Genomic DNA, 12359 nt, shown 5'->3' with positions numbered 1-12359 from the left:
AAATCTTCCAGGTTGTCAATAATTTCCGGTTAAAAAAATTCTTTTCTGAGAAAAAAATAAGTATTTAACTTATTGAGTAAATTACACGAATGACCCCTGTGGTTTGGGGTAATTTGCACGTTTGGTCCCTAACTTATTTTTTTAACTTAAAAGGTTCCTATAGTTTGTTTTTATTGCGTGTTTGGTTCCTGTCTCACCTAAAAAGACTACTTTTCCATTGATTTTTTAATTTATTTAAATAAGATGTGGTAGGCATAAAATAAAAAATCAAAGGCAAAATAGTCTTTTTAGGTGAGACAGGGACCAAGAACGCAACAAAAACAAACAATTGGGACATTTCGAGTTAAAAAATATCTTAGGGACCAAATATGGAAATTACCCCAAATCATAGGGACCATTCGTGCAATTTACTCTAACTTATTTGATATTTTAATAACGAAAATGACTCTACAAGTATCAATATGTTAAAAACATAATCTATAATTAGAAAGATAAAATGTAAAATGGTTGAATTCTATATTTTGTTAATCACAACAACAACTGAACACATTAAAGCAGCATATTGAAATTCATTTTGGTTTTAAAAACGAAAAATTATATTGAATTGTAGGCAAATTGAATGTACTTTGGTGGTTATTGCAAGACATAGACATGTACTTTGAGTTTTGGGTAAAAATAAAAATAAATTACAAAAATCAGAAACAAATAAGTGTCGGTTAAAAAACAAACATTGATAGTTATTGTATTATCCACCCAAATGGAAAGTATATTGTTATTTATTAATTCTTTAGTTTAGTAGCTATTCGTATTTTTATTGCTCATTGGCAGAGCTTTATAAGGGCTGATTTTTTAGTTATAAACAACCCTCATACTTTCATTTTATACATTTTTGGCCCAAAATTATAAAATTTTGGCTGTGGCCCCCCCTGCTTACCAAATTTTTTATATATTATATTTCCGCCCCCCCCCCCCCCCCCCCCCCCCCCCCGAAGCAAACGTTGAAGCTCCGCCCCTGTTATTGCTGGAGGTATTTGACAACAGAAGTGATTACTTAACTGTAATCACCGGGATATGAAGGAATGAGATCAGATTTGTTGAGGATTATAAGGAGGTATTGCTTTGATTTGACCAAGACATAGCACAAATGAAGTCCCACAAATATATAGTATAGTAGTTCATTTTGGTTATCAGTAAATACAAGATTGAATTTTAGGGAAATTGAATGTACATAGACAGTTGCGTTGACTTTGTTTTTTGGATAAAAAATTGCAAAAAATAGAAACAAACAAGTGTCAATGTTAGTAGTAATATATTTTAGTAGCTAATCACTTTCAATTGCAGGCGATATTTACCAAAAGATATGATTACTTAACTGTTATGACCCGAATATGAGAGAATGAGATCTGATTTGATGAAGATTACAAGGAGGTTAAAATTTTCATTCTAGCTGATTTGTACATTAATATTAGAATCAATAGTTATGGAACATATATAAAATGAAATGAAAGAAAAATTATTAAGTAATACATTGATGACTGCTGGATTTTGGTATAAAAATTCTCTTTTACCTCTTATTTTGTCTTCTTTATTAGGATCAAACAAATCACTATCAGTGTTTGAAGTACCGTGCTTAATAAAGATAGAATCAACAATTATACAACATATATAAAATGAAATGAAAGAAAAATTATTAAATAATACATTGATGACTGCTGGATTTTGGTATAAAAATTCTCTTTCTACCTCTTATTTTATTTTCTTTATTAGGATCAAACAAATCACTATCAGTGTTTGAAGTACAGTGCTTAATAAAGATAGAAGTACAATGCAATAATCAGGTAGACGTTTGAAGTATAATTCATGTGTTTGCAGCCATGGTGGAATCCCCATCTTTTATTAAAACCAATTTATAGATCTAAGCTTGAAAAAACAATTTTTTATAATAATTTCAAGTAATTGAGTTTAAGTTTTTATGAATGTACCCGTAGATGTGATGAACTAATTAAGCTTTTAGTACCAGCCCTAGTAATGTTTTGATCTGCAGGTAAAAGACTTTTCAGGAAATAAAATTAATGTTCGATCGTCATTTTAATATAGATTTTCATTTTTTCTGAAAAGATGATTGTAATGATTGTATATGTACCATATGATTCTACAATCTTGAAGGCTGTTGGCAACTGTTGGTGATGATCGATATTGTCCAGAGAAGAAAGTTGTATCTTTTTGATCTGCTTTTAGTACCAGCCGTAGTAATGTTTTGATCTGCAGGTAAAAGACTTTTCAAGAAATAAAATTAATTTTTGATCGTCATTTTAATATAGATTTTGATTTTTTCTGAAAAGATGATTGTAATGATTGTATATGTACCATATGATTATGCAATCTTGAAGGTTGTTGGCAACTGTTGGTGATGATCGATATTGTCTAGAGAAGAAAGTTGTATCTTTTTGTTCTGCTTGTAAAAGTCGTGAGCAGGTTGCTAGTGTTGATGATCGATTTTTTCCACAAAAGAAAGGAAGAAAGCATAGATAACGCCAAGAGGAAACTTGAGCCTTTTTTTTTTCTCTTTTTCACAGTGTACAATTTATAATGCATGATTTGCTTAGATCCAAGAAAAAAGGACTGAAAACTTATCCCTAAAAGGAACTGGTATATGGGCCACGTGACAACTTTTAATTTAGATTTCAAAACTTATGTTGACTCATTCTAGTCAAAAATATGATTTTTTTAAATTTTAAATCCTCTATATTGGGTAAGATAAGATATATGTTTGAATGTTTCAATATTAAATTTACATTTGTACTTAATGCATTGTATTTTGTAATTTGTTGATAAATGTTTGTACATTGAGCTTAAAGGTTTGGTCTTAAATCTATTTTTAGAAATAGTAAGGTTTGTATAATAAGATAGTGTGTGTGTATATATATATATATATATATATATATATATATATATATGATATAACATTGTGGGATTGAAATCCTTATGTACTCACCAGGTTTCCCAACCTGACCCACTCAGTTTATTTGTATCACAGGTGTCGATATGAAGCAACATTACACTAAGAGATTAATGGAGATGTGAATCACTAGTGTAAATGAATGTAAGGTCTATTTATGCTTATGTTTCTGTATTGACGATGACAAACCAAAGTTTTAATATAAACAAAATACATTTCTTTGAAAATGCTTTAATAAAATATTTATCATGTTTTCTGGGAGCCCGCAATATTATTCTTTAAAATGAATACTCTGATTTTCAAATAAGCATAAATAAAAATTTTAAAATAACCGTGAATTTAGGGATGTCACACATCTACTAGAAGATATCTATATTGATTAACTTGGAGGTTTTCTTAATCCATGTTATCCTAACAAAATGTGTAGAGCTAGAAATCCACTTGTGGATATAAAGCAAACATATCAATGTTGCAATCATCATTTTAATGTAAAACCACAAGGTATGTTTTATATCAAAATGAATAGAACATGTGTGTTTACTAAGAACTAGTGGGAGTATAGCGAAATTCCTAATCTTGTATGAATGAGACATACATTCTGACTAAGCAAGGTCGTTTTCACCTTGACTCGGAAAGTGTTTATAAAATGAAAGACTTAGGAACGAGAAGATACATTCTTGGAATGTGAAATCTATAAAAGATAAATAAAATGAATGTTAAAAGTTTCATGTCCTTATACATATATTGGGAATATCTTGAAAGGGATCAAGACACAAGATTCTTTTGGAGAATTCTTGGCATTGTCATATGGTACCATTTTGAGCCAGCCTCAAAAGTACATAGCTCATAGGTTTGAACTAGATAAAATGATTTATATTCTATTTGCTTGGCAAATGAATTCATCATTTACACCATATTATGCATAGGACATGGTATTTGATCATGTTGTAAGCATGTCATAGGATGTTAATTGAATACATGGTTAAGTCACTGGATGACTAAGAGAGCATTATAAGAGTACTTTACAAGAACTAAGAGAATGTATATGAGACAATCAGTTTAGAAAGGATCTTTATGGAAAGAGATACACAAGATGTTAATTTCTAAACATATATAAATAATTATGAATTATAATTGGATTTTTGACTTCATTATGGAATGAAGGGTAACTCTTGTTGGAATGAGGTCCAAGCAAAATATAATGAAACAATCTACTACAAAATAAGAATATACTTCTTTAGAAGTTGAATTCAAATATGATTGGATGAATGGGATCATTGAAAAACTATGTTGATTTTTGTCATTCAAGGATCACATAGAAATCTTTGTGACTTCGATATCATACTTAATAAAGCTAAGAGACTCTATGCCAAGAAAGAACACCAATCATATTTTCCAAGATATTTAACTATACTTAGAGTAAAGTTAAGTATAGAGATGATAGTATTCACAAAATTCACACAAATTAAATTTTGTCTGATCCATTGATAAAGTCATTCTTTTGAGCTAAGTTTGAATGGTCACACTTCAGCTGTAAGATTTTATTATTCTAGAAATGGTTTTTTGATTTGGATTTAGTATTTGGATATTGGAACACTATAACAACTATTAGATAATGTTATGATATATTGGGATATAGTCATCACATTAATACTTGTTGTGTTCTATGTTAACATGTTTAATCCATGAATAATGTTATTAGTCTAAAAGTTCATAGTCAGTTATAATTGTGTGAGCAATTATAAAGTAAGACTAATATGATTTGGATTGGTTGACTCTCATTATATGAAAGTAGGCAAGTGGTTGTAACCAAGCTTCATAGGTACTTGTTAATGTTAGAGAACTAGTATTGAACTGACCCGCATCAAGATCATCTCATGGATCACTATCATGAATGATACTTGATTAAAAGGTACTATCTTTGTATCCTTAACACTTGAGATACATAGTGGGACTTAAGTGTAGGGAGTACTATGATTTGATATGGTCAAATGTTGTTCCTTAACCGGGCTGTTATAAAAGCCCTTTTCAGGTATAGTGTGAACTATGCAAGAGGCTTATGTAGTCAAGATGGGATTGGTTCCTCTTATGTGTTGAGAGTTAGACATATAAGGCACCTTACTAAAAGTTGAACAACTAATGAGATTGATCGCGATCCGTATCTCATGCTCAACATGATGTCTGTAGCAAAGGGATAACTGATAAACTTACCTTATACACCAACTGTAGCCTTGGGTTTTTGGGAATTGGGCATTGATAGAATGACACAAAGTCGTATGTTGATGGGGGCAGTGAAATGTTGATAGACGTTCACCACTGCCTATATCAGTCTAATATGAGTCTTGCGCAAGTGGGAGATTGAAAGATTTAGTATGCTGAAGAGTTATATTAAAGTGATATTGCTAATTAACATATGATACTAATGGGTCACACTAACAACAACTTGATATAATTGATTATTTATTAGAAATTGATTTTAATAAATATTCAATAAAAACTCTTATAATTAAATTGGAAATTATTTATTTCATGGAAATAATAATTTTCATTAGCAAGTAACATTACATAATTCATATGGTATGAATTAATAATTCATGTACAACATTTTGGACTAGGCAAGCCTTTTGTCTTTCAGCAAAAGACAAAGTTTATATCTTATAAACTTTGAGTTTATAAAATATAAACTTCTTCTTCTCTTTTTCTCCATGCTGGACAAAAATGAGAGTGACATAAAGAGGTATGTCTTTCTTCTTAGTTTAATCAAAAGAATAAAGCATGGTGCATGCATGGGACAAGCATGTCTAAAGTTCTTATTGGTTAAATATCTTTAGATCAAGTGTATGTTTTAAATAGCTAAAGTCTTGCATTCTTTTGGTTGTTCCTTTCTTGCAATTGTCAAGAGCACCTTAGGGCTCTCTCCATCTCTTCTTTGCTTTGAATATTGAAGAAATATTACTTGAATTTTTCTCTCTTTGAACCATACTTGGGTTTGGTTCAAAGCTTAAGAGTTTTATACAAAGAACTAGCATTCTACATCAAGTTGAGTCATTGTTGGTGTCTCAGAGGTTCCACATTCTTCATCAACTTCCAAGCCTCCCAAGAGGACTCAAAGAACAACAAAGGTTGTTATTTCTTCATCCTTTCTTTGGTTGGTGTTTTAATCTTTCTATAACTTGCAAGAAGATCCTTGGTGAGTATAAAATGTTTATGTTATGTTCTGAATTTAAAGTCTTCCATTTTCCATATTTTCTAGTTTATGAAACTATTTTGAACTAAAACCCAACAAAAACTAGTTTTTACTTTTACCATATGATCAAACGATTTAATTTTGGACGATCCCTTTCCATTGGGAAGAGAAATCTTTTCTGGACCACCATTGTCACCTTTTTTAATGTCCATGGAAACCTTGGAATTAGACCCAATAAGCATCTTTGCTTTAGATGATCTCTGAAGCATTTCTGCTTCAGCAACAATTAACATTTAGGTCAGATCAATTAGGGTCATGTCGATATTCCTCATATAAAAGTTATCAATGAAATGATCATATGAATTTGGAAGTGAAAGAAGAATCAAATCAAGGGCTTACTCCCTTAGGAAAACGACACCCATTCTATCAAACTTTTCAATGTACAATTTCATTTGTAGAACATTCGCACACACAAAATTTCCATCTTGATGTCTACATGCCAATATGGCTTGAGTTGTCTCATATATTTCAACTTGAGGTAAGCATGGCATATAGGAGAGCCATAGGAGGAGGAATAGTTGAAGAAGCATGATGTCCAGTTCCATAAATTCCTGAAGAAGGAAAACATTTTCACCTTGATCAGAATGTGGAAAATCATCTTTAGAAGGAAGAGGAAAACCATTTAAAAAAGAATGAGGAAAACCATTTCTATCTTTCATAAGACATCTAAACTTAGGAGAAAATAGAATTCAAGTTAGTTGATTTTAATCCTTAATTATTAACCCAAAATTTAAATTAAGGCTAGGATCCATATTTTTGATTCGAACTTTGAAGAGGGATGTCATAATCAAATTCAAATCTATTTTAGGTAGGTAAGGCTCTTACCAATTCCAATCTTATGAAACTCCTAGATCTTTTGAGATTCATTGAATCTTATCAATGACATGTTTAATCTTAGATTATGCTCTCACTTTTATGACTGGGATACCGAGGATCACAAACGTGATGTGAATAACCATGCAAAACCGCTTGACAACCTCAATGTCATTTATCATCTCACATTGATGTGTTGGTTAACCACACACGCTCCATCAACAATGATAATTTTCAAGATGCCCATCATATCTCTTTATAGTCCTTATTAGTGTGTTGGTTAACCACACACGCTCCACTAACGACATATAAAGCATGATGTGCATTTTCATGGATTAACATACTTTTCACATTTTTTTCTAAAGTAACTAAGAGTGATATTTAAAAAAAATGGTTTAGTTACTTTATATCATTATACTTATTAATGATATTATGTCATATCGAATATGTTCGACTAATACCCTCCACTAAGAGACCGGTGGGTAAGAGTGGATTCCCAATGACAGTCATTTTATAAGCTGCTTCCTTAAACTCCCCTTATAGTATGACTTTGTAAATGAGGCATACTAGTGATTTGACTGACTTGTCTTACACATATAATATATTAATCTTTTAATTATATATAGTATAAGGTGTATTTTAAAACTTTTGTAAAATACTAGGTTTAAATTTAAGTTTTTGAAATTAATATAAAAAATTAATTTAATTTAAAAATAAACTAATTTTGATTTAATCTTTATCTTTTAATTAAACAATTAGTAAAATTAATTAAATCATTATGGATTAAATAATTATTTACAATTAACCAATTAATAAAATAATTCAAACTTAATCCTAATCCTAAGCCTTCTAATTTTCGAAAATAGGCTAGGGCTTATCAGTTTTTAATTATTCAAATTTTAATATTTTTAAAATAACAAATAAGGAAATAAGGTAAGCCCTAAAAGGGACTCCTCAAACTTCGAAAATGGGCAAAGGAGGCTAGGGTTTCTAAAACCTATTAATAAAATCAAAAATATGAAGGTGTAGGTTAGGGTTTCAAGAACCCTAGTGGATTTTGAAAATTACCTCCTTAGGGTTTAGTTTCTATAAACCCTAATTTTTGACCTATTCAACTTTGTGCAAGATCAATGAGAATAATGACTCTGATACCGTTTATGGGTTTTATAGGTTACAAAAATCTTATTTTGGCGGAAAAACTTAAACCCTAAGTTCACATGCAACCTAAAGGATCTATGTTTTCATTATGACTTGCAACAAACAAATGAATATCAAGAACCCTAAAAGTATATTGCTCTTTTCGAAATTAAGAAAAGGGTTTATATAAATTACATACCTTTATGATAACAAATAAATTAGTATTCCTTCTTGATTGGTCTTTGGAAAGCAAGGACCAAAAGGCTCGTGCCTCTAATGGCTCACACCCAAACCCTAACAATTGAAAGCTAAAGAGGAGAGAGGAGGAAAAGGAATAATTTCGTATTCAAGGCTCTTAGAATGATGATTTCGAAATTCTAAATCCTTTGGGGTTTACATAGGTGCTAGAGAGGTTGTATGTAAGGCAAATTCCTTTTAGATAACCCTTATCCTATTGCTTATTCCTTAAGGCATTCTAAGATTCCTTAAAGATCTAGAATCCTCTTTAGAAATCGTCTCCTTCTTCAGAGGTTCTAGAATTGGTCAGTTTCAACTTTTGAACATTGTCACCTTTAGTCATTCTGTTTTTACTTAATCCAATTAATCCCAAAATTAATTCTAATTAATTTCTGATTAATTTTTAATTCAACAATACTATTTCTAATTAATATATTATTATAATAATATACTAATAAATAATTTATTTTGATTTCTAATTAATTTATTAATCATATAATAAATTAATAAATCATTCTCTCTCCAAAAAAACATTTCAGTCAATTACTATGTATGAGGGCAACCCAAAAGGACTTTGTTAATAATTCAAAATTATACTAATTTAGTTATTAGTTTAGACACATAATCCAAGATATAAGCATCATTTAATCCATGGATCTAATTTTGACCATAACCCATGATTTTTTTAAACAAGTAATATGAAGACACCATGTCATAAGCTTTTTCAAAATCAAAATTAAAAATTACCATATTCTTTTTATCTTTTGTATATCAAGTAATCACCTCAATCGCTATGATCTTAAGACTGGTATGTCTTAAGTTTGTGTAAGGTATTAAACTGGTAATACCTTGATGCTCAAGACCAAACAAAGGAGGAACATGAAAAACAATGACAAAAGATTTTATTGCTATATATCTTTATCGAAACTAACAAATACATATCCTTATTTATACTAATGAAAGAAGTAACTTAAACCAATACGTAATACTTGTTAAGCAAGCAGACAACTTCATAATCTAAATCAAATACTTAAAATAAAAATATTTTTCCAAAATACTCCTGCACTCATAAATCCGATTAACCCAATAGTTTGTGCCAAAAATAGGGTCATCCACTTAGAGGATCCTCCTTAATAAATGAAGGTTTTTTTTTGCCATATGTTAATATCTAATGAGTTTTGACACTTGTCATTTTGTGCTATTTTTGAAATAAATATTATCCACTTGTTAATTTTTGATTTGTTTCAATTTTTAAATTAAAGTCATATACTTATATATGTAAAATATTAAATATCATATATATGATATTAAACTAGGTGTAACACCCGTGTATTACACGTGTTTATTAAAAATAAATTTTTAATATCGATATATAAATATGAAATATTTTATAATGTAATACTTTACATAACATAATATAATCTTCTGAAAATTTGCAAAAGAAACTAAATCGTTTGAAATATTTATGAGAATTTATTACCAAATTAATAGGATGATTTTATTTCTTTATAAAACCCTTTACAATTTTATGGAATTTTATTTTAAGAAAATGAAAATTCCTAAAAAATGACAAGTGGAAAATAAAATTTTCACAAAATGACAAGTGTAAAAATGAAGGAGAAGATGACATGTGACAAAAAAAACTTTTATTTATTAAAGAAGATTATAATAAATATGTTTCTTTCTTATTTTAAAGTTGTACATTAAAAAATGTTTTTTATTTACACTTTAATGTTTAATCTTTTTTAAATCAACTTATATAATACACGAAAAGTCGTCTACTAAGAGTAATAAAAGAAAAATTGCAATCAACCAACAATCTCGTCTCCTCAAATTCTACACAAACCGAACTACATATCCTTTAACAAAATCTCACAGTTTTTTAATAAATGCAAACTAAAACCATCTAGGCTCCTTTTCAAGCATATTCGTAATAATCTTTTGAAGATGACGGATGACATTCAATTTAACTTTTAGTTAAATTAAACTTAGATTACATTTGCTGGATCGGTCTCAATGGTGTTGCTCTCCGAATATAACAGCTTTTTGTTATTTTATTTATTCTAACGGCTTGATAGTTTTATCTTCTCAATAATATTCTGCGTTAAAAAAATATCTTAGTTAGTAGTCAGTTGACATTGCAAATGTTACCATTTTTTTTTCCTCTGACGTACGTATATGTTAATATGTTTATTATTGAGACTGCATTGGCTGCATATTTTACATAATCAGTAATTGAGTACGCCATGTGTGAGCACTTAATAGTTAAACATCGACTGCATATTAGATAATCAGTAAATACACCTACTAATTGCATTTGACGTAAACGATTACGTTCGTAGCGTGTGACAAGCACGTGTCATACCAGCATCCATAATCAAACTCACGCGCCAAGCAAAGCCGCCCACTCCTCCCTATAAATAACTCCTGCTACCAAATTTACCCCAATTTCAACATCAAACCCTTTTCTACGTCTTCCAAATCACAGACAAAATGCAACTTCAAGAAGAAATCAACGATTTAATGTCTTCTCCTAGCTTTAACTGTTACTACTCAGATAGTTTGACAGCCATGGCAGCCGCGAAAGTCAGCCGTGAGTTCAAGCAGGAACAGGTTCATGAACTAAGTTATGTTAATGAAGAGGATTTTGAGTTCTCGGTGGAGCTCTCCGATGTAGAACTTAATTCTGGCAAACAGATCGATCTCGAAGATCCTCAATTCGTTTTTCCAATTTTCGACAACGAGAAACTCACCAAGGACGATGCGGTTGAAGAAATCGATATTGCTTCTTCTTTTAGGATTCAGGTACAGAAATTGTTTGTTGATGATGTTGAAGAATCATCGTCTTCTTCTTCAGTAGAAGCTTCCGAATTGGAAACTCGACATTCTGGAATTTTCTGTATGTGGAGGTCAAAACCTGACGTTGCGTACTCGCCTCTTACAAAAAGTAAAAAGAGCAGCTCTACTGGATCCGGATTGAGAAGATGGAGAATCTGGAATTTACTCCGGCGGAACCGCAGCGAAGGTAAGGCGTCGGCATTCTTACTGTGGCATAAGAAAGTGGAGACCTCGAAGCAAAAATGGAATGCAAAGTCCGACGAGATTAACAGAGTCGCCGGAAAACTAAAAACTCCGTCGTCTCCGTCGTTTCACGAGCTATTTTACGTGCAGAAAAGAGCAGAACAGAAAGGCGATAAGATGAAGACGTTTCTACCTTACAAACAAGATCTCCTTGGGTTCTTTGTTAAAATCAACAGAATTGGGGTATCATTCTAAATTATATGAATGTCAATCTTGTTTGATCTAAGAATCTAGTGCTCATTCTGTAACGTGGTGTTTTCAAATTCAGTTGAGACGTAAATACAAATATTTTTCCACTCCAAGTAATATTGGTTCAAAAAATATAATTAAAAGAAGCTATACTGAATCTTGACAATTAAAGCCTTGGCTACGAAGAAACTTAACCAAACCATGCATGCTAGTTGACATTATCGTACAATATATTTAAGTTTTATTTAGTCCAAATTACACTAAACTAAATAGTAATGTTTTGAGTTTATTTGTAATAAGCTATTCAATAAAATGATCTTGTGAAAAAATGTCATTTGGAAACCATTTTTATACGAAATTTAACAAAATGACCAACTAAATTGTGAAATGTACATCGTGCATGCATTCGCAGACTACTAATTTTCTCTAACACAAAGCAAAGCCGTTAAACGTTTTTATAACCTTATCATTCGTGTGCAATTTTCTTTTTATAACCAATACAAAACTTACTAAAATATCATATTAATTAAATTGAGCTTAACTACAATGATGAAAAGTTCACAATATAAACGTACCACAACTACGTACGATGATTAATGAAGTAAATATTTTGATAACATACATTGCTAGATCTTTGTGATTCTATATTATTTAACAAGTGTTAACGGCGAACTTTATCTAAAAACGGTGAAATTA

General features: G+C 30.4%; 1 protein-coding gene across 1 annotated transcript; it reads left to right on the top strand.

The window, feature by feature from the left end:
- Positions 1–10886: 10886 nt before the first annotated feature.
- On the top strand, positions 10887–11669 carry LOC111920476 (uncharacterized). Its single transcript, XM_023916051.1, has one exon. It carries the CDS (start codon positions 10887–10889, stop codon positions 11667–11669), a length of 783 nt encoding a protein of 260 aa, XP_023771819.1.
- Positions 11670–12359: the final 690 nt, after the last annotated feature.

Source organism: Lactuca sativa, chromosome 4, assembly GCF_002870075.4.
Source record: "Lactuca sativa cultivar Salinas chromosome 4, Lsat_Salinas_v11, whole genome shotgun sequence".
Lineage (NCBI taxonomy): Eukaryota > Viridiplantae > Streptophyta > Magnoliopsida > Asterales > Asteraceae > Lactuca > Lactuca sativa.
Note: the sequence above shows the minus strand (reverse complement) of the source record. Positions and strands in the feature narration are given on the sequence as shown.

Bases quoted from the DNA above. Each gene is read 5' to 3' on its own strand.
- LOC111920476 (XM_023916051.1), top strand. From the start codon at position 10,887: ATGCAACTTCAAGAAGAAATCAACGATTTAATGTCTTCTCCTAGCTTT.